The 21452-nt window shown below is 49.9% G+C and overlaps 1 protein-coding gene across 1 annotated transcript; it reads left to right on the top strand.

The window, feature by feature from the left end:
* The first annotated feature begins 4269 nt into the window (after nucleotides 1-4269).
* Nucleotides 4270-11502, top strand: NOBOX (NOBOX oogenesis homeobox). Its single transcript, XM_019959240.2, has 7 exons — nucleotides 4270-4782; nucleotides 5168-5274; nucleotides 5594-5703; nucleotides 6483-6556; nucleotides 6779-7010; nucleotides 7482-7783; nucleotides 8704-11502. Exons 1-7 carry the CDS (start codon nucleotides 4404-4406, stop codon nucleotides 8997-8999), a joined length of 1500 nt encoding a protein of 499 aa, XP_019814799.2. The 5' UTR covers nucleotides 4270-4403; the 3' UTR covers nucleotides 9000-11502.
* The last annotated feature ends 9950 nt before the right edge of the window (nucleotides 11503-21452 follow it).

The following is a 21452-nucleotide window of genomic DNA, read 5'->3' as shown; positions in this document are numbered from 1 at the left end:
CAACATCTTCAATTCCTTAAGCCTCAAACCCTTTTATACAATTAGACCTCATATTTTCCCAAGTTTTGTGCAAGGGTGGCAGCCAGTCTATGGGTAATTCAGTCTTTGCTCTTCTGACCTTCACCCAGGCAGAGGGCAACCAGAGAGAAAATACAACATAAATGATGGCAGGGAAGGATGATTTATTCTTAATTTAATGAGATAGGATAACCTAATATTAAGAGATTAATTCTGCACTACAGTAGACACCTCAGTAAAGGACCAAAGGTCCTTCCCCCACAAAGACCCCACATCACCCCACTTTCCCCACTCCCATCCCCAGGATGGTTCAGTTGACTTTGTTTTTGCAGATCTACCAAGTGTCTCAAACTCTAATGTGAATAAGAATCACCTGAGAGGCTTGTTACACTTTCTAGATGCCTCTCTGGACCCGCCAATTAAAACGTCTGGGAATGGGGCCAGAAAGCTACATTTTAAACAAATTCCCAAAGAAATTCTGATCCAAGGGGTTTCAGCAAAGGCTCCTTGAAAAACACAAGGTCAAAAGAGACAATAAAGTTGGGACACATGGGCGTGGGCAGCAGGCGAGCTGAGGCTTCAGAGAAAAGGACCAGACCTGGGAAGTCTCCTCTCCGGGTCAGGGAGCTTGGTTTTTATCACACAGGCAGGCAGGAGCACCGCAGAGTTTCAACAGGGCTGTGACACAAAAGCAATGCCTCTCCCTTAACCTTCAGCTCACAGATCTGTGATACCGGCTCCATGAAGGCCTTTCCTGACCCCACCCCCAGTCCGAGTCCAGCAGAGCTTTCTGCTCCTGTGTATCCTTCTAACCCACCACTGACCTCCCTGTGGAATGGACACTGTTCCTTCTCTTGCGGCATTGTTCTAATCCCCTCTCCGCCAGTAGGCTTCTGCACCAGGCCTGGCAGACAGTGTCCTATAAATGTTTAATCAGGCAGCTACTGTATTCCATTTACGACCATGTCACCAAACGGTGACTTTTCACAAATAAAGCCACTTAGTTGCCCTCTCTTTCTTGCTCACATGGCCCGGATTTCTAGCTGAAACTGGCCCCAACCTCTAAACCGCTTATTTACCTGAGGATATTGCTCTTACTGGAGTCAGAATGAAACACCAGAGGGCCTGGAATTTTGATCATGTTATCACAAAATTAACTCGCTCATTGGTCTATATTTTAGAACGGCCAGCCTTCCAAAGTTCACATGTATAGGTCAAGCACCTCAAAAGAATTTAAGGCGCAGGAAAAAAAAAACATCCCAACAGGTGATTACAGCCTGAAGGCACGCGCTGTCCAGAGTCTTTTCAATCCTAAAAGCAAACACCTGGATTCGGTCCTGGACGGCCCCCCACCCCCACCCCCACGCACCTGTTTCAATTTGGCCATCGCCTCCCACTCAAGGGCAGATGGGAGGACGACGCCATGAGAATTTTAAATTCTTAAATTCTTTCATAAAGAAGGCAAGACGTTCGGTGAAGGAAGAGTCACAAAGATCGCGCCTGTAGGATCTTTGTTCTGTGTCCTCCGCCCCACCCATTTTCGGCGAGTAAAAGTGGTCTCAAGCCGGTGAAAACTGAGACCAAAGCTTTGAGCAGCACGCATGGCCGCCCCGCGTTCCGCCCGCTTCCCTGTGGCCTCCGGGGCTCCTGCAACTGTGTCCCTCCGAGACGTGTAGACTTCGCCCTGTGGCCTGGCTTCTTCTAGCTCGGGGCTCTAGGGAACCTTCCAATCGGCACGGCGTCTTGGGGGCTTAGGCCTGGGGCTAGCTCAGTGGAGCAGTGGTTTGGGGCTCCCAGGATAAGTGACTCCCTAAGTCGCCTTACCCGGTTCCCAAGGAAGGACTCCGTCTCCAAGGCGCAAGCCGCCACCAGAGCCCAGTGCCAAGGCCGGCCTTGGGAGATGGTGGGCGTTGGTGAGCGCTGCAGACTCCCGGACGCGGGCCCTGGAGGCGGGCTGTCGCCCACGCCTCACGTGCATCGCCCCCCGGCCCAGGGAGCGGCCGCACCCGCCCCTCTCGGCCGCGGCGGGGGCGGGCAGCTGCGTGGCCCCCGGGCCTCGCGCCCTGCAGCTGCCCCGCGCGCCGCCCTCCCGGGCGGGCCTCGCGGACACACACCTGCCCGCGCGCGAGGCTTCTTTAGGCGGCGGGCAGGCGGGCGGCCCCGTGCGGGAGTCCAGGCCATGGAGCCCACCCGGGAGCGCGGCCCGGAGTTGCGGGGTGAGTGCGCGGGAGCCCGGGGGCCCAGCAGCCAGGCCTCTAGAGCTCGGGAGGGTCGGGGCTGGGAGCTGAGGGGGACTCGAGGGGGTGTCGCGGGCCAGGGAGCCCTCCCCACAGCACCCTTCCGTTTTGGGGTTCTGATCTGTCTACACGCAGAGAAGGAAAGCAGGGTTGAGGCTCTGCTGTTCTAGGTTCCAAGACCCATCACCTTTTTTACCAGGGTCTATCACCCTGATTTGTTGTTCTTCAGTCGCTCAGTCGTGTCCGACTCTTTGCGACCCCATGAACTGTAGTCCACCAGGCTGTTCTGTCCATGGAATTCTCCAGGGAAGGACACTCTAGGCAAAAGAGTGCCATGCCCTTCTCCAGTGCGTCTTCCTGACTGAGGGTTGGAACCGGGGCTCTTGCATTGGCAGGCGGATTCTTTACCACTGAGCCACTTTAGGAAAGCTATCAAGGTGATCCATTGCCTTTAGTGACCATCTACTGTGTACCAGATTTGCTAGGCTCCAGTGCTCCAGAAATACTGTAAAACCAGTGTGTCCCTTCTTCCGCATTTCCCCATCCGGCCACTCGGCTTAGTTATGGAGTAGAAGCCTGCAAACCCTGGTCACCAGCTTGTACGCTAGGGAACAATCTGGCAAAGCACCTTAGCCTGTAACCTACATCTTTCTTTACATGTTGTTAGAAAGCGGTTCCTTAAGCTAGTCAGTCTCATGCAACTTTCATTAAAAAAAAAAAAAAAAAAAACCAGAAAAACTCGCTCTTGGAAACTTCCCTGATGGTCTAGAGGTTCAGATTTGGCACTTCCAATGCAGGGGGCCTGGGTAGACCCCTAGTGGAGGAACCAAGATCCCACATGCTGTGGGGGCCAAAACAAAACACCAGTGAGCATCCACTGAAAAATATTAAAAAAAAAATTTTTTTTAATAAAAATATTCTAGTTTTGTAAGAAATAACACAACAGCTCCTTGACCTGAGAGAGTTCTGGAGGTTATGAATAAGCTGGGAGGGAAATGAGGGGCAGGTTGGTGACCCTCGGAAGGGCTCCGTCTAGTGAACAAGAGCCCTGCACTGTGAGTTTAGGCAAGTCACTGAACTCTGCCATCTGCATTTCTTCATCTGTTAGAGGGAGAGATGCCTATGCCTTCCTCACAGGGATTAAATGCAGACCGGACTGATCTCTGAAAGGTGCTTAGCACCATGCCCAGGACCTGGTAAACTCCTGATGAATCATAGCTCAGAAAAGGACAGACAAGCTGAAGGCTGAGGGATGGGAATGTACAGTGCTCGTCAGGTCACCCTTCCATACCTGTAAAAGGGGGGCTGGCCTGGGCTCCAGGCCCTTGGCTGAGGTCCCGCTTTGCAGGGAGGGGATGAGGGTGTGTATAGGGGTGAGGAGAGAGCCAGTTCTGTGGGAGATGAGGGTAGACATTCCTGTTAGCTCCCCTTTGATGTTCTTGTCTGGGCCCCTGGACACCACTCAGTCCTGCCGTGTTCCTGCTCAGCCGTGATGCTGTGTCCGGAGCAGGACCGGGATCCAGTCTGATCAGCTGCAGAGTCTCAGTCTCAAACTCACAATCCAGGTGTCTAGGAGAAAACTGGGAACTCCCAGGGAGTAAGTTCCCCCCAGATTAGGATTCCTCCCCCACCATCTAGGTTCACGAGCTCAGACCCCTGATGGTGGCATCTGCGTGCTTTTGCTTTTCCAAGCTACGTATGTACGTATGTGTTAGCTCAGTCATGTCCGACTCTTTGTTACCCCGTGGACTGTAGCCTGCCAGGCTTCTCTGTCCATGGAATTCTCCAGGCAAGAAGGATTCCCTCCTGTGATCCTCACGGTAGCCGAGTTAGGAAGGTACGCCTGGAACTGTTACCGCGTTTGTTAAGTAGACAAGTGAAAGCTTAAGGTCAAACAGGACACCAGTTGCAGACCAGGAAGCAGTGCATCCTCCTGGGCCAGGCTCTTCCTTCTCCTGTGCTGAGTCGGGGTGCTGGCTCTCCACAGGCCAGGGGGGTGTCCCTGCTGCCAGGCTGGAGGAGGAGGAGGAAGCCCTGCAGAGGTCAGCCCCCCACACTCAGGATGCCCCAGGCAAGGACGTGCCTATTTCCTGCACCATCTACGGGGAGAAGCGGCCATCAGAGGCCCCTGGGGAAGGGACTGGGCCTATGAAAGCCTGCCAGCGCCCCAGCCCAGGAGCTCTCCACGAAGACAGGAGCCTGGCCTCGCCTAGACCCCAGCCTCAAGGGCAAGGGCCTCCCTTCCCGGGGACAGAGGGCAGGCTGGGGAAGAGGCCCTCTTCTCCAGCCACCAGCAAGCAGAAGAAGCCTAGGGATGTGGGTCCGGCCTCGACGGCATCTCCCAGCAGCGTTAACCCGGCTCGGGCCACGTACAACCCAGGGCCTTGTGGGTTAGGCCGGGGGTCCTGCCATGTGGCCAACCTCCTCAACACACTGGCCCAGAAGAACCAAAACCTGGACCAGGAGAAGAGGTCCCCGGAAGTGACCTGCCAGGTCCGGAAGAAGACTCGCACCCTGTACCGCTCGGGTAAGTCCCTGAGGTGAGAGGAAACCAGAGGGACCTGGTGTCAATCTCTGGGAACGTGGCCCCAGGAGACGGGAGTGCAGTTAGCTTATGCATCACCTTGGCTGGAACGTCTCTTGACCTCTGCAAGGCCATGACTTCTGACCCTAAGAGGGGAAGTTTGCGTTTTCTTATCAGAACATGGAAGAAACAGGAAAGTAACCCACCACGCAGCTCCCTGCCACAAAGCCCAAGCCAGAGGAGGCCCCAGCCCACTGGGGGAACTTAGCCACCAGGCTGTGGGAGGCCCTTGGGTTGGGGACAGTGGTCCCGCCTGAAAGGCGTGTGTTTCTCCTCTGCTTCCTCATTACTGGTGTTCATCCTCAAAGCCAGTGTTTTCTTCTTCTAGACCAGCTGGAGGAGCTAGAAAGGCTCTTCCAAGATGACCACTATCCAGACAGCGATAAGCGCCGTGAGATTGCCCAGACAGTGGGGGTCACCCCCCAGCGCATCATGGTAAAGGGTGCTGACTCCCCCGGTCTAGGAGTGGAGGGGAGCCCACGTGCCGGGACTCTGGGGGAGCTTAGCAAGTACTCAGCAGCTCCCCAACAGGGGCTGGAGTGAGGCCTCAGCCAGGGCTGTGTTCTTGCCTGTTTCCACCCAGCCTTGGCCTTAGATGACGCAGGGAGGTGACTCAGACCCCATCTAGATGAACCTTTCATACCAGTCTGAGTGGTGCAGGGACCTCCTCAGTCACAGCCATCATGGGCCAGCAGGCCCGAGCCTCAGGCTCTGCCCTGTTCCTCAAGCTCTTCAGGTGTCTCTTCCCCTACAGGTGTGGTTCCAGAATCGCCGGGCCAAGTGGCGAAAAATGAATGGGAAGGAGAGTAAGGACGCACCTGCCGGTCCCGCCCTTACCCCAGCCCCCGCCAGCAACCAATGCAGGTAAGACTTTCTCCTCTTCCTGGCCCCTCCCCATGGGCAGGACGTGGGGTCTAAGCTGGGATCCTGGGGTCTAGAAGGGGGAAGGTGCTGGAAGGCTGGGCACATGATGGGGCATGTGTGTGTGAGTTGCTTAGCCAAGTTCACCTCTCTGCAACCCCAAGGACTGTAACCTACCGGGCTCCTCTGTCCGTGGGGTGTCCCAGGCAAGAATACTGGAACGGGAGGCCATTCCCTTCTCATGGGCTCTTCCTGACCCAGGGATCAAACCTGGGTCTCCCACGTCTCAGGTGGCTTCTTTACGGTCTGAGCCAGAGTTGTTGGCTAATATTTAGAGGGATTTGGACCAGGTGGGATTGGGACTTGCCAGTGGAGAAGGCAATGGCACCCCACTCCAGTAACTCTTGCCTGGAAAACCCCACGGATGGAGGAGCCTGGTGGGTGTCTGGGTGTCTGGTGGGAGCCTGGTGCAGTCCATCGGGTCACTAAGAGTCGGAACCGACTGAGCAACTTCACTTTCACTTTTCACTTTCACACATTGGAGAAGGAAATGGCAACCCACTCCAGTTTTCTTGCCTTGAGAATCCCAGGGACAAGGGAGCCTGGTGGGCTGCCGTCTATGGGGTCGCACAGAGTCGGACACGACTGAAGCGACTTAGCAGCAGCAGCAGTGCCTTGTAGGGAGACAGAGCTTGAACGTGTGGGTCCCTTTCCCTACATGGAAGCCCCAGTCATAGACCAGGGACCCCTTGACCTGCAGTCTCTGATCTGTCTGCCACCAGCTCTGTGGCCGAGCTGCCACCTACCGAGTCCACGATGCTGGAGCCTGGGACCCTCCCTCAGGATTCCCTTCCAGGTGAGCCGACCCCCTTCTGAGGGTTGTCTGGGGAAGACGGCAAAGTCAAAGGGCTCTTTCTTGGAAGACCTGGGAGTGGCCAGAGCTCTCCATGGTTTTGTTCAGTGGAGCCACTTCGGGGAGCCCAAGCCTCTTGCACTCTAACCCCCTCCAGCACCGCCAAGGCTGCATCCCCTCCCCGTTGTCTTACTCTCACAAACCCCCGTGGACTTCTGTTCCCAGAGCCGTCCATGCTGCTGACATCTGACCAGACTCTGGGCCCAAACCTGCAGAATGAGGGCCCCCAGAGAAGGCCTGTGACCCCCCCACTCTTCAGCCCCCCACCTGTCCGAAGAGCCAACCTTCCCTTTCCCCTCGGCCCTGTGCATGCCCCCCAGCTGATGCCACTGCTGCTGGACACCCTGGGCAGTGACAGCAGCCACAAGGATGGCCCTTGTGGGTTGTGGGGAACAAGGTACTTGTCTGCCACTTCACGGGGGGCTGTATTGAGCTATCCTGGGGGAGGCACAGACGGAGGAAAGATGGATGGAGCTTGGGAGGTGAGAGGGTAAGTGAGAGATGGGGTTTCCCCACCCCCCCCAGACAAGAATACTAGAGTGGGTTGCAGTTCCATCCTCCAGGGGATCTTCCTGACCCAGGGATCGAACCTGGGTCTCCTGAATTGCAGACAGAATCTACCTTCTGAGCCACCAGGGAAGCCCTGAGAGAAGCAAGGAGTTAGTAAATGTAGTGAGGGTTAAAGGGTGAGGGGATGGGGAGGGAAAGGATCAGGACATCACAGCTGTAGAGGAGAAGAGGGTGAGAAGCTGGAGCAGGAAGAGGAGGAAGCAGCAGGCCTGGGGTTTGTGGAGAGGCAGGTGGTGGGGGAGGGCGTGGTAGGAATGAAACCATTGGAGCCTCAGGAAGTTCTTCTCTGTCCCCACAGCATCACTCCACCCCCTGCCTGCTCATACTTAGAGGATCTGGAACTCCAGGAGTACCAACCCAGCAGCAGCCAGCCAGGATCGTTCCCCTTCTCCCAGGGGCCACAGACCCAGTTCTTCCAACACCCACAGCCCCAGTTTCCATACCTGCACCCCTTCCCTTTGCCCAGCTCGCTGACTCCACCACTGCCCGAAGACCCTCTCTTTGCCTTGTCCTGTGGCCCCGGTGGGGGCTCATCCCAGGGCTATTTCCCAGGCCCTCCGTCGGGGCCCGTCCTGCTGCAGCCGCCGGCCGGGAATGTGGGTGAGTCGGGGCTGGAAGAGAAGGCCCCCCCGACCCCAGTGTTTGAGGAGGGTGAGAGGGGAGAGATCCCGAAAACGGGGGCTATCTTGGTGAAGCTCTTCGTCCTCCAGTTTCCTGGAGGTTTCAGAGCAGAGTAAGAGAGAGCTTTGGGTGTGTGTTAGTTGCTTAGTCGTGTCCGACTCTTTGCAACCCCAGAGACTGTAGCCCACCAGGCCCCTCCATCCATGGGATTCTCCAGGCAAGAACACTGGAGTGGGTTACCATTTCCGTCTCCAAAAGGAACTATAGAAAGAAAGAAAGTGAAGTCGCTCAGTCGTGTCCGACTCTTTGCGACCCCATAGACTGTAGCCTACCAGGTTCCTCCATCCATGGAGTTGTCCAGGCAAGAGTACTGGAGTGGGTTGCCATTTCCTTCTCCGAGAGAGAGAGCTTTGGAGGGAGGCAAAGCCAAGCATGGAGTCCAGCTCAGTCATCACTAGTTCTGAGCTTCCTGGATTCTGAAGTGGGAATAGTATTGCCATCTCTTTGAGGGCTTGGTGAGGACTAGGAATGACGGGCGTGAAACACTCAGTGCAGAGTAGATGACAGCTAAAGGGAGTGTCCAAGGGGCCACCGGGACCCCGGATATGCTGGAGTTATCGCCCTAGGAGACTCAGGAGAAGAAGAGGGAGAAAGACTCTGGTTCCCGGGCTCCTTCCACATGTGTGAGGGGGCCCCAGCCCGACCTGCAGTGTGCTCTGGGTCGCTGTGCCCCAACCCCAGGCCCTTGAGTCATGGGGGGCGGGTGCCTGGTCCTGAGGGGAGACCCACTCTGGGGTCCTGACCCGTGTCTCTGTGGAGCAGGGAGGGTCTCTGTCGCGGAGACTGCCCTGGGGCCCCTTCATGCTGTGCGCTCTGTGCTGTGTGCTTTGGCCCCACAGGTACGGTGCCCTGGGCCGACCCCTGCCTGCCAGACTTGCCATTCCCCAGTGCCTTCTGCCCGCAGTCTCTGGGGGGCCCCCCGGGAGGGGACGGCTGCTTCCTGGACCTGTTTGCTGCCCCCTACGCACAGGCTTCAGGTAGGCCGCCTTCCCCGGGCCTCACCCAGATGCCCGAGAGCACCCCACCTGCAGCAGGAAAAGCCCCGCTCAGCCAGGCCCAGGAGGAACCACCGGCTGCCCCCAGGGAGCAGCCCCCGGCCCCCGAGGAAGAAGACAAGAGTGGCCATGGCCCCTAGTCGTGGAGCCGAAGAACCAAGAGGCCGTCCTGCCGGAGACGGCTGGAGCACCCAGAGGAGACGGGGCTCGAAGTTGAAGGAAAGACTGGACTCCAGGGCTCATTTTGCCAAATGCTGACTTGAGGAGGAGGAGGCCTGGACCACCCGTCCTTCCCCCACAGCTCCGAATGGTGGTCCTGGAGAAATGGAGTGGGGCCGTGTCGCCTCTGACGGTTGCTTCCGTTTATGTTATTTGCTCTCCTTGCTCCACAGCCGCTCCAGTGGCCACCATAAGCAGTAAACTGCCTCCTCTTGGGTTTCTCTCTCTGTAGTGATGTGTCTCCCTTCTCACGCTAGTGAAGACCCCCCCTGCCCTTCATTGCCACCCACTCAGCTGGGCAGCTGTGTACTGAAAGGCTCAGGAGGGACTGACCCTCTGGGGCAGGATCGTGTGAGCCTGGCATCCTTCTGGGCCCCATCTCTCCTGCTGGGCAAGGAATGGGGCCTCCTGGGCCTTGTCTTTAGTCCTATCTTTAAACCATGTTCTCGTCTCAAACCCAGAAGTGAGCCTGAACAAACCTGAGCCTGGGACTTTTTCTGCAATTTGGGCCCTGCAGGGATGGAAGCTCTCAGCCCGTAAAGAATCTGCCTGCAAGGCAGGAGACCGGGGTTTGATCCCTGGGTAGGGAAGATTTCCCCCAGAGAAGGGAATGGCAACCCACTCCAGTATTCTTGCCTGGAGAATCCCATGGACAGAGGAGCCTGGTGGGCTACAGTCCAGGAATTTGCAAAGTGTTGGACATGACTGATGCAACTAACTCTTAACTAGGGATAGGATGATGAGAGAAGCTCAAGGCTGTTTAGGCCAAGTCTCTAGAATTGTGAACCATGATTTATTTTCCCAAAGCTCTTCTTTTTCTGGGTTGAGAAGGGATTGGGTAGGAATGAGGGGTGGGAAGACCAAGAAGAGGATGCTCTTATTTATATATATATATATATATATTTATGTATATATATTTAGTACCCACATCTGATAACCCTGCAGGCTTCCCTAGTGGCTCAGACAATAAAGAATCTGCCTGAAATGCAGGAGATGCAGGTTCGATCCCTGGGTCAGAAAGATCCCCTGGAGAAGGGAATGGCAACCCATTCTAGTGTTCTTGCCTGGAGATGTCCATGGACAGAGGAGCCTGGCAGGCTACAGTCTATGGAGTCGCAAAGAGTTGGACACAACTGAGCAACGAGCACACACACTTCTGATGACCCTACAGTGTCCAAATAACTAGAATTTCAGGGCTAATGACTCAAACCACCATGCACTTGAGTATACATGGGGTGTCATTCTGGACCTCCAATGCTATGATTAACTTATATCCATCATACTAGATCTAGGGTCATGGCCCATAAGAACTGAAAAGGGAAAGTATTGAGAAATGGAGAGGAATCACCTTAGCTACACAAACACATGTCTGGGTATCTGTGTAGGGTTTTAAAGAAATTCCATGGACAGAGGACCCTGGTGGCTATAGTCCACGTGGTTACAAGAGAGTCAGACACGACTTGGCAACTAAACAACAATTGTGATGTAACTGGGTCTTTTAAAATATACCTCTCTTTTGCTTTCACATTTGTCTCATGACACCCATAAAATGACCAGGCTAAAAACAGTGTAAGGGGAAAAAATTATTCTACATAAGGGGTAGAAGACAGTAACTGTTCAATTCCATGCTGTTTTTCCTCTCTTGCCATCAGTTACCACAAGATACTGCTGCTTTCAAAGCCTGCAAAGAGGCTGGACATTTTCTCGTCCAGATCTTTACGGATTTAGGCTCCTGTCGCTCAGATGAGGAAGCACTTCCCTGGTGGCTCAGTGGTAAAGAACCTGCATGGCAATGCAGGAGATATAGGTTCCCTTCCTGGGTCTGGAAGATCCCCTGAAGAAGGAAATGGCAACCTACTCCAGTATTCTTGCCTGGGAAATCCCATGGACAGAGGAACCCCGTGGACTATGGTCCACAGCTCATGAAAGAGTTGGGCACAACTTAGCGACTAAATGATGACAACAACTTAGATAAGTAATGCCCTGTACTTTTAGCAAACAGTAGATATCTAAAGCCAAGAACTGGAGGGTGATGGGCTTTAAGATCTGTGCTTATGCACAAAGTCAGGCAATCTAATAGTATACTGAAAACAAAGTGTGTGAATTGAGAATGAATGAAAGATCAAACCAAGGGAAAATGGTGAAAACATTTTAGAAGCACAGAATCCTGGGCTGACACGTCCAACCAGCTGGCAGATGCAGGAATGAGCTCTACACCACCCCTGATGGAGCATCATTCATTCTTAACTTTCCAGTGGGGCTGCAGGGTTGAGGGGGAGCTAACTCCTTTACATAAGAGCCTATAGAATGTTGAAAGCTTTAGTTGTAATGAAGTTCTTCTTCTAGGAGGAAGTCAACATTGTTTAACTGAATTTGAGTTTTGCTTTGCATTGTGCTACGAAGAATAAACCTAGTTTCACAAGATCTGAGGACTGTGTGGCATTCCTCAGAGCCCTGGCCTCAAGGGGCCTGGTCTCACTCTCACCACCTTAAATGCCTCTTTTCATGAGAATATGAGCTTGCACATGCTCCTTCTAAGAGTGGTGCCCATGGAACAGGATAAAAAATCCAGAAATAAATTCATGTATGACAAAGGGGGTGAGGATATACAATGGAGAAGACAGTCTCTTCAATAAATGGCTCCTGTAAAACTGGACAGCTACATTAAAAAGAATGACATTAAAACATTCTCTAACAACATACACAAAAATAAAATGGATTAAAGACCTAAATGTAAGGCTGCTGCTAAGTCACTTCAGTCGTGTCCGATTCTGTGCAACCCCATAGACGGCAGCCCACCAGGCTTCCCCGTCCCTGGGATTCTCCAGGCAAGAACACTGGAGTGGGTTGCCATTTCCTTCTCCAATGCATGAAAGTGAAAAGTGAAAGGGAAGTCACTCAGTCATGTCCGACCCTCAGCAGACATTATAAAACTCTTAGAGGGAAACACGGAGAAGGCAGTGGCACCCAACTCCAGTACTTTTGCCTGGAAAATCCCATGGACAGAGGAGCCTGGTGGGCTGCAGTCCATGGGGTTGCTAGAGTCGGACACAACTGAGCGACTTCACTTTCACTTTTCACTTTCATGCATTGGAGAAGGAAATGGCAACCCACTCCAGTGTTCTTGCCTGGAGAATCCCAGGGACAGGGGAGCCTGGTAGGCTGCTGTCTATGGGGTCGCACAGAGTCGGACACAACTGAAGCAACTTATCAGTAGCAGCAGCAGAGGGAAACAGGCAGAACACTCTAATATAAATCACAGCAATAGGTTTTGAATCCACCTTCTAGAGTAATGAAAATAAAAATAAACAAATGGAACCTAATTAAACTCAAAAACTTTTGCACAGAAACACAAACCATAAATAAAATGAAAAAAAAAAAAAAAGTAACCCACAGAATGGGAGAAAATATTTGCAAATGAAGCCACTGACAAGGGATTAATCACCAAAATATACAAACAGCTCATGCAGCTCAATATATATCTAAAAAAAAAAAAAAACCCAATTAGAAAATGAGAAGAAAATCTAGACAGTTTTCCAAAAAGCACATACAGATGGCCAACCAGTATAAGAAAAGATGGTCAACACTGTTAACTGTTAGAGAAATGCAAATTGAAACTGCACTGAGATGTCACTCACACCAGCCAGAATGTCTATCATCGAAAAATCCACGAACACAATACATGTGGAGAGGGTGTGGAGAAAAGAGAACTCTCCTATATTTGTTTGGTGAGAATGTAAATTGGCACAGCCACTATGGAGAACAGCACGGAGGTGCCTGAAAAACTAAAGCTGGAACCACCATGTGATCCAGGATTCCCAGTCCTGGGCACAGATCCAGAGAAAACCATAATGTGAAGAGATACGTGCACCCCAGTAATCACTGTAGCTGCTTACAATAGCCAAGATGTGGAAGCAACCTAAATGTCCATTATTGAGCTTGTTAAGGTAGCTTGGAGTCCTTACATAAAGTAGCCATATATTTGCAATTTGGTTCTCTCTGTTCAGTATGTTTTATGACTTTTATAAGCAAGCCATTTATTATTAGTAAACAAGATACAAATAAATATGGAACATTTTGACCTAACTCTTTGAAAATATTAATAAGCTTTTTTTTTTTTTTTGAGTACAGAGTTAAACTAGCTAAAATCTTCCTTAACTCTTGTTGCTATCCAGGGCTATCCTTTGCCATATCTAGGATTTTGGGGGAAAAATCTTTGCTGTATCAATCACTAAAATAAAAATAAATTCTCTTTATAGCACCCCAATAATTTAACATTCTTGGAAACCTAACAACATTAATTAGTTTCGCATGAGTCATTCATAAGGAACACCTATTGTCTTTTATGATTATTTTTAATCTAAATGTTCACAAACCATCTTTCAATGATCTCTTCTAGCAATTTATGAAAATATTGCATTAAATTAATTCTCCTTTAGTTCCTACAACTAATCTCTTTGAAAATTAGGGTGACTGCTTCTATTAAATTTTAGGCATCCTCTCCTGTTCTGCTCTGGAAGACATAGAGAATTGTTTAAATCAGCTATAAGCATCCTGTTTGGGTTTTAAGACAATCTTGTGTTTTCTGTCCAATCCTTTTCATTTCTAGAATGTTATCCTTTCTGGAGAAGCCCGGCTAAAGTGGGAGTCCTTTGTTTTTGCTTTCTCTGAATTCCACGTTTACCTGATAATGCCTGCCTCAAGAAGCATACTTATTTTTTCCTTTCTCCCTGTCCCAAGTTTGGTTGTATTATTATTGCCACTGTTGGTCTTAATGTTAGTATTGACTTTTAGCGTGGTTTGCAGCATGGAGTTTCTTCTGAACTCTTTGAACACTTTGAGATAATATCCTTAAAATTCCAGGATGTGCTTCCTTTTAACTTTTACATCTTTTTAGCTCTTTACCTTTTAGACGACTTCTTTCATTCTTTGTTGTAATTATCTGCGATTACACAGAACATCATAGTTCCACATTCCTCTGAGCCATCCCCACTTGGAAGGCTCTTGAGCAAGTTAGCTCTAGCTGTTGTTTTGGATCTGGGGAGAGTGAGTGAGCTGACACGGTATGCTGGGGCTCCAGGGCCAGGCAACTCCTCCTTAGATTTGCAGGACACGCGCTTATTAGTCATGTGAGGGCTTCCCTGGTGCCTTCGTGGTAAAGGATCTGCCTGCCACTGCGGGAGAGGAGAGTTCTATCCCTGGGCCAGGAAAATCCCCTGGAGAAGGAAACGGCAACACACTCCAGTGTTCAGTTCAGTTCAGTCGCTCAGTCTTGTCCAACTCTGCGACCCATGGACTGCAGCACACCAGGCTTCCCTGTCCATCACCAACTCCCAGAGCTTGCTCAAACTCCTGTCCATCAAGTCAATGATGCCATCCAACCATCTCATCCTCTGGCGTCCCCTTCTCCTCCCGCCTTCAATCTTTCCAAGCATCAGGGTCTTTTCCAAGGAGTCAGTTCTTCGCATCAGGTGGCCAAAGTATTGGAGCTTCAGCTTCAGCATCAGTCCTTCTAATGAATGTTCAGGACTGATTTTCTTTAGGATTGACAGGTTGGATCTCCTTGCAGTCCAAGGAACTCTCAAGAGTCTTCTCCAACACCACAGTTCAAAAGCATCAATTCTTTAGCGCTCAGCTTTCTTTGTGTTCCAACTCTCACATCCATACATGACTAATGAAATACTCCACTATTCTTGCCTGGGAAATCCCACGGACAGAGTAGAGTCTGACAGGCTTTAGGGGTTGCAAAGAGTTGGACGCAACTTAGCCACTAAACAACCACTCTCTCCCATCACCAACCCTCCCCAACCATCACCAACCCTGCCCCCCATCACCAACCCTCCCCCAAATCCCCTATTCTCTGGATCTGATTACCCTCCAACAGTGCAATCTCAGAGTGTGCAGCTGGCTGGAACAGAATCCTTCCTTGTAGATTCCAGAATAAAACTCTCCTATGCCTCAAGCATAGGAAATTTCCTTGAAAGGAAAGTTATGACCAACCTAGACAGCATATTCAAAAGCAGAGACATTACTTTGCCAACAAAAGTTCGTCTAGTCAAGGCTATGGTTTTTCCTGTGGTCATGTATGGATGTGAGAGTTAGACTGTGAAGAAGGCTGAGCACCGAAGAATTGATGCTTTTGAAGTGTGGTGTTGGACAAGACTCTTGGGAATCCCTTGGACTGCAAGGAGATCCAACCAGTCCATTCTAAAGGAGATCAGCCTTGGGATTTCTTTGGAAGGAATGATGCTAAAGCTGAAACTCCAATACTTTGGCCATCTCATGTGAAGAGTTGACTCATTGGAGAAGACTCTGATGCTGGGAGGGATTGGGGGCAGGAGGAGAAGGGGACGACAGAGGATGAGATGGCTGGATGGCATCACTGACTCGATGGACGTGAGTCTCGGTGAACTCCGGGAGTTGGTGATGGATAGGGAGGCCTGGTGTGCTGCGATTCATGGGGTCGCAAAGAGTCAGACACGACTGAGCGACTGATCTGATCTGATCTGATCTGATGCCTCAAGCCTGCATGCTCACAATGTTTCCACTAGATGGCGATCCACCACCACTGTAACCGTGGCCCTAAAGTATCCTGGCTGTACACAGTAACAAAACCCATAATAATTTTTTCTCTAAAACACTCTAGAGCCACTGAGATCAGGTTTAAAGATACTCAGGTCATTTGGGTTGCAACTTAGTTTGCCAGATAAATATAGAGTGTTCAAATTAAATTTGAATTGCAGATAAACAACTAATTTTTTTAGTGTACTTCCTGCAAGAGGTGGGTGACCTCTTGTAGACTCTACTCTGTATTTTCATTTGCTAAATCTGGCAACCCTAGTTGTAGCGCTTTCCTAGGGACAGCTACATCCACCATAGCTTCACAGTTGAGACTGTGCAGGAGCCAAGAGCCGGGACCTGGCCTCTGTATCTCTACTCAGCTTTCTTGCATTTCAGGCTCTGAACAGTCCTGTTCACTTAGTATTTTCCTTCCTCCTGCCATCATAACCCTAAATACAGGCTCCGCACGTGTCTGAAAAAATGCTCTAAAATCTTTTGGAATCCTGCTCTATTTTCTGTTCCTGTTAGTCACATTATTATTCGTTTATATATTTCTGCTATAGTCCATTTGAATGTATTTTGAAATGCATATTTTAACATCACTTGTACTCACAGAAGACAGGAAAATGGGCTGCAAAAGACAATTTGGCTTTTGTTGATTTCATTCCAATTCATAAATGGTCTTGACTAGTTAAGAGTAAGTCTTTCTTAGAGGTGAAGACTTGCCTTCATTCACCTAGAAGTGGTATCATTTTAGGCCAGAGAGAAAATCTGGGATAGTTAGCATTCTTATACTTGCATTTTAGTGTATAATGTTCTTTCAAAAATACCCTCCCACTTGAATTTCATAACAAAGTCCTGAGAAATGAAGGCAGATGTTCATTCCATCATTCAGTGGGGATTTACAGGCAGCAATAGCACCAGGTAAATGAACACAAGATTAATAAACTGTCTTTTCAAGTTTCAGGGAACTCACAGTCTCGCTGGGGAGTCAGAGAATACACATGACCAGTTACACTATAGGTGGGCGATGCTGTATGGGAACTCAGCCATGAGAACAAGGTGAGATATATGTACAGAAAACGCAGCAGCCATGTCCACTGTGGCTTAGAAAGCTTCAGCATCCAGGGCATTTCTCTTAAAGGGGAGTGGGAGTCGGATAAGCAGAGGAGGAAGGGCACTTCAGGCAGACGGGACACCAGGTGGAAGGCCATCGAGACTGGGAAGACGATTAGGGAGAAGGTCACAGTGGCTGCATATGTACGCAGAAGAGGCCAATGGGGGGACTGTGGCAGAGGAGGCTGGTAAAGGACAGAGTGAGACTGTGAAAGTGAAACTCACTTAGTCATGTCCGACTCTTGCGACCCCATGGACTGTAGCCCGCCAGGCTCCTCTGTCCATGCAATTCTGTCCAGGCAAGAATACTAGAGTGGGTTTCCATTTCCTATTCCAGGGGGAAAGGCCCAAATTCAATGCTGAGATGCTTGAGCTGTATTCTCCAGGCCATGAGAAAGGCAGTGACATTTTTCACTCATTGCCCAAATTTGGGTTTTAGAAAGACAAAGAGAGCCCAAGATTGGAAGGCTTAGAGAGGAGATGCAGAGAAATAAGACCAGGCTACTTACGGAGTGAGTCTAAGTGAGAAACAACGAGAGGCTACAGAAAGCTAAAGAAAGAAGAGGGTCAGGTCTGAGAAATATTTCAGAATCAGAAGCACTGTAATATGACATGATATGAAATGAGTTGAAAGGACTCAAGGAGTAAAAGAAGAGGAAAAAGACTTTGGTAATTAAGAAATGCTATTGATCGTGAAAGGAATAATGGGGTTGGAGCGAATACCAGGAACAGGGAGGTCATTTAGTTTGTGCACTTTGAGGCTTTTGTTCTGTGGTTGTCAGGGTGGACATGTCTAGGGAGAAAATGGGGAGCTAGGGTCCGTGAGAAAGACTAGAGGTTACTATTGAGATTCTTCAGCAGAGAAAACGCTGGTTGAGGTCAAGAGACCATGCAGAATGGCTCGGACAGACAGAAAGAAAGTGATCTTAGGATGGACTCAGGGAAATGCCACTGAAAGGAAAAGTAGAAGAAGAAAAGGTGGCACCGAGACTGGTGAGGAACGGGCAAGGGTAAAGAATCTGCCTGCAGTGCAGGAGGCTTAGGGTTAGGGTGGAAAGATCTAGAAGAGGTGCTGGTGAGGAAAGATGCAAAGCCCATGTGCGTCTGGAGTGGAGGTTGGACAAATAATTGTGCAAATCACATCACTTTATCCCAGTCTACAGAGGAGGACACTGATATTTCAATGATTTCCAAAGAATGCCTTGACTGAGAAGTCTTTTGAGTTTGTTTTATTTTCCACCTCACTAAATGCAGATAGAGACTCTTGCTTCCTGAATGCCAAATATATCATCTAAAAGCTGAAAATCTGAATATGTTAGACACTATCAGTGATGGACAGTTCTGTGTATATTTTATGAGACCACAGGAACAACTGAACTAGCTCACTTACTCAGAAATTGATCCTCAGACAAAATATTAATGATGGTGGTAGCCATTTATTTAGCATTTATTGTGTATCTAGCCCTTTAATAGGAAATTTAATTTCATAACAACCCCAGAACGTATCCTTCAACAGATGGAAATCAGAGACACAGAGAGGTTTATGTATTTGTCCAAACTTGCAAAATAAGTAAATTTTAGATGGGATGTCAGGAGGTGCCAACCCTAGAAGCAGTGTGTTTTGATAGCTGTGTGTGTGTGTGTGCTCAGTCATGTCTGACTCTTTGTGACCCCATAGGCTATAACCCACCAGGCTCCTTTGTCCATGGGATTTTTCCAGGCAAGAATACTGGAGTTGGGGGAGATAAATTAATAAAAGGAGGTCAGAAGGTAAGGATGAATGTAAGAAAACAATGGGTGTGATCTAGATTAGATTTAGAATCAAATCCTTCCATAGACCCTTGGTCTGTACTTAAGTAACTTATCCACTCAGTACTGTCTGATTTAAAAAGAAGTAGGGACATTGTAGTGAGACATAAGATAGAGAAGACAGCACTGTAAAAAGGGGAGAGGAAGTTTCATATTCCAAAGCTGGAGAGGGACAGGCCTGGAGGGGAGTGAATCATAGATAAGGGACCATGTGAGAGGAGGGAAGTGGGGCTGGATGGCTGGGGTGGATCCAGACTTGTTACCTGGTAGCTAATCAGAGGGGTAAAGAGGATACAGTCAAACCTGAAATCGCAATAAGGCACTCTTCCACAAAGATTGACAGTGAAAAGACTGGGAGTAGATAGATCAGTGGGGACATGATGCTAGTGTCCAGGAATGAGGTATTGAGATTAAAATAGTGATTTGTCAACAAAGGTCCGTCTAGTCAAGGCTCTGCTTTTTCCAGTGGTCAGGTATGGATGTGAGAGTTGGACTATAAAGAAAGCTGAGTGCCAAAGAATTGATGCTTTTGAACTGTGGTGTTGGAGAAGACTCTTGAGAGTCCCTTGGACTGCAAGGAGATCCAACCAGTCCATCCTAAAGGAGATCAGTCCTGGGTGTTCATTGGAAGGACTGATGTTGAAGCTGAAACTCCATTACTTTGGCCACCTGATGCGAAGAGCTGATTCATTTGAAAAGACCCTGATGTTGGGAAGGATTGACGGCAGGAGGAGAAGGGGACAACAGAGGATGAGATGGCTGGATGGCATCACCAACTCAATGGACATGAGTTTGGGTAAACTCTGGGAGTTGGTGGTGGACAGGGAGGCCTGGTGTGCTGCGATTCATGGGGTCACAAAGAGTCGGATACGACTGAGTGACTGAACTGAACTGAACTGTGGAGAACAAGGGGGCTTCCCTGGTGGCTCAGATGGTAAAGAATCTGGGTTGGGAAGACCCCTGGAGGAGGGCATGGCAACCCTCCTGTATTCTTGCCTGGAGAATCCCCACGGACAGAGGAGCCTGGCAGGCTACAGTCCATGGGGTCGCAAAGAGTTGGACAGGACTGAGCGACTAAGCACAGCACAGCATAGGAGAACAAGGGGGCTTTCCTGGTGGCTTAGTGGTAAAGAACCTGCCTGCAATGCAGGAGCTGCAGGAGACATAGGTTTGATAGCTTGGTTGGGAAGATCCCCTGGAGGAGGGCATGGCAACCCACTGCTGTATTCTTGCCTGGAGAATCCCATGGACAGAGGAGCCTTGGTGGGCTACAGCCCATGGAATTGCAAAGAGTTGGACGTGACTGAACGACAGAAAAACAATAACAAGGAGAACAAGAGGGAAGCAATCAGTGAGAGTGATGCTGGGAAGAAATCAACAGAACTTGACTGTTTGGGTAGGAGGGAGAGATGGTGAAACTGACCTCAGGTTATGGTGCCCAGGCATCTAAGAGGAGAATGGTTCATAAAATATGAACTCCAGAGGAGCCGGCTGCTGCCTCAGCCTTAGCGCTTCTGTGTCTTGTGTGTCCCTTTCACATTTTGTTTCTTAGCCTCATTGCTCTGGTCGAGTTGCCTCAAGGACATCCCTTCCTGTGCAGTGTGTTGTCTGAGAATGGAATTTCCACCCACAGAGATTCCACCCATCCTTCCTGGGTGGAGTCTTTCGCCCTGCTGTTGCTTACATCATCCTTTCCATCCAATTCTGCCCAACGTGTACTTCCCACTTGACACCCTTGTCCCAGTCTGTGTACCTGGAGCCGCCAAGAGTGCAATCTGTTATTCAGAAGTCCCCTCCGAGCCACCATCGACGACGAGCACTGAATCTCCCCAAGCGCTCCAGTTCACCCATTTTGTTATTTTGCCTTCTTGTCCATTATTCATTTTGGTTTGACTTTTTATTTCCTGTGGTGCTCAAGCTCAATCATTCAGTCGTGTCCGACTCTGCGACCCCATGGAGTGTAGCTTGCCAGGCTCCTCCATCCATGGGATTCTCCAGGCAAGAGTACTGGAGTAGGTTGCCATGCCCTTCTCCAGGGCATCTTTCCGACCGAAGGATCGAACTTGCATCTCCGGCGCCTCCTGGGCTGGCAGGTGAGTTCTTTACCACTAAGCCTCCAGGGAAGCCCTGTTATTTCCTGTAACGCTTCATTATTTGAATCAGTGAAATCAGGTACATTTTCATACGTAGGGAAATAAAATGTGTCCCCAGAACTTATTTAAAGGACTATTGTCAAATGTTTGAAAAAAAAAAAATTATCCATTCATTTTCTTGGATTTTCAACTGGAAAACTACTCCTTCATCTTTTGTTCCCTTTTATTTGCTAATGCCAGTACAACTGATTCCACGGAGGAAGTCCAGTGTTTCTGCACACATTCCGTCTTCTATCAAGGATCCTCCTGTCCTTTCCTCCCCTAAAGCTGAGGACACACACACACACACCACACTCAGGAAACTCTCCAGTTCACACACACACCGCACTCGGGAAACTCTCCAGTTCACACACACACCGCACTCGGGAAACTCTCCAGCTCACACACACACTTCACTTGGGAAACTCTTCAGTTCACAAACACACCTCACTTGGGAAACTCTCCAGTTCACACACACACCACACTTGGGAAACTCTCCAGTTCACACACACATCGCACTCGGGAAACTCTCCAGCTCTTAAGGCCCTGCTGTGCAAGGATGATGAATGCCTGCAAAAGCCACACCTTATCTTTCTTTCCAGTCTGTTGCCTGGCCAAGCTTAGTCCAATCACTAAAGCCTGTTTATTAACCATTCCACAAGTCTGACCGCCAGCTCCTCTCACTTTCTCAAGACTTATCTGCCTCTCCATATTCTGTTTACTCAGCCTTTGCATTTTACAGCAAGTCACCATCAA

This window comes from Bos indicus, chromosome 4, assembly GCF_029378745.1.
Source record: "Bos indicus isolate NIAB-ARS_2022 breed Sahiwal x Tharparkar chromosome 4, NIAB-ARS_B.indTharparkar_mat_pri_1.0, whole genome shotgun sequence".
Classification (NCBI taxonomy): Eukaryota; Metazoa; Chordata; class Mammalia; order Artiodactyla; family Bovidae; genus Bos; species Bos indicus.
The sequence above is the reverse complement of the archived record's forward strand: the minus strand, read 5'-3'. Positions and strand labels throughout refer to the sequence as shown.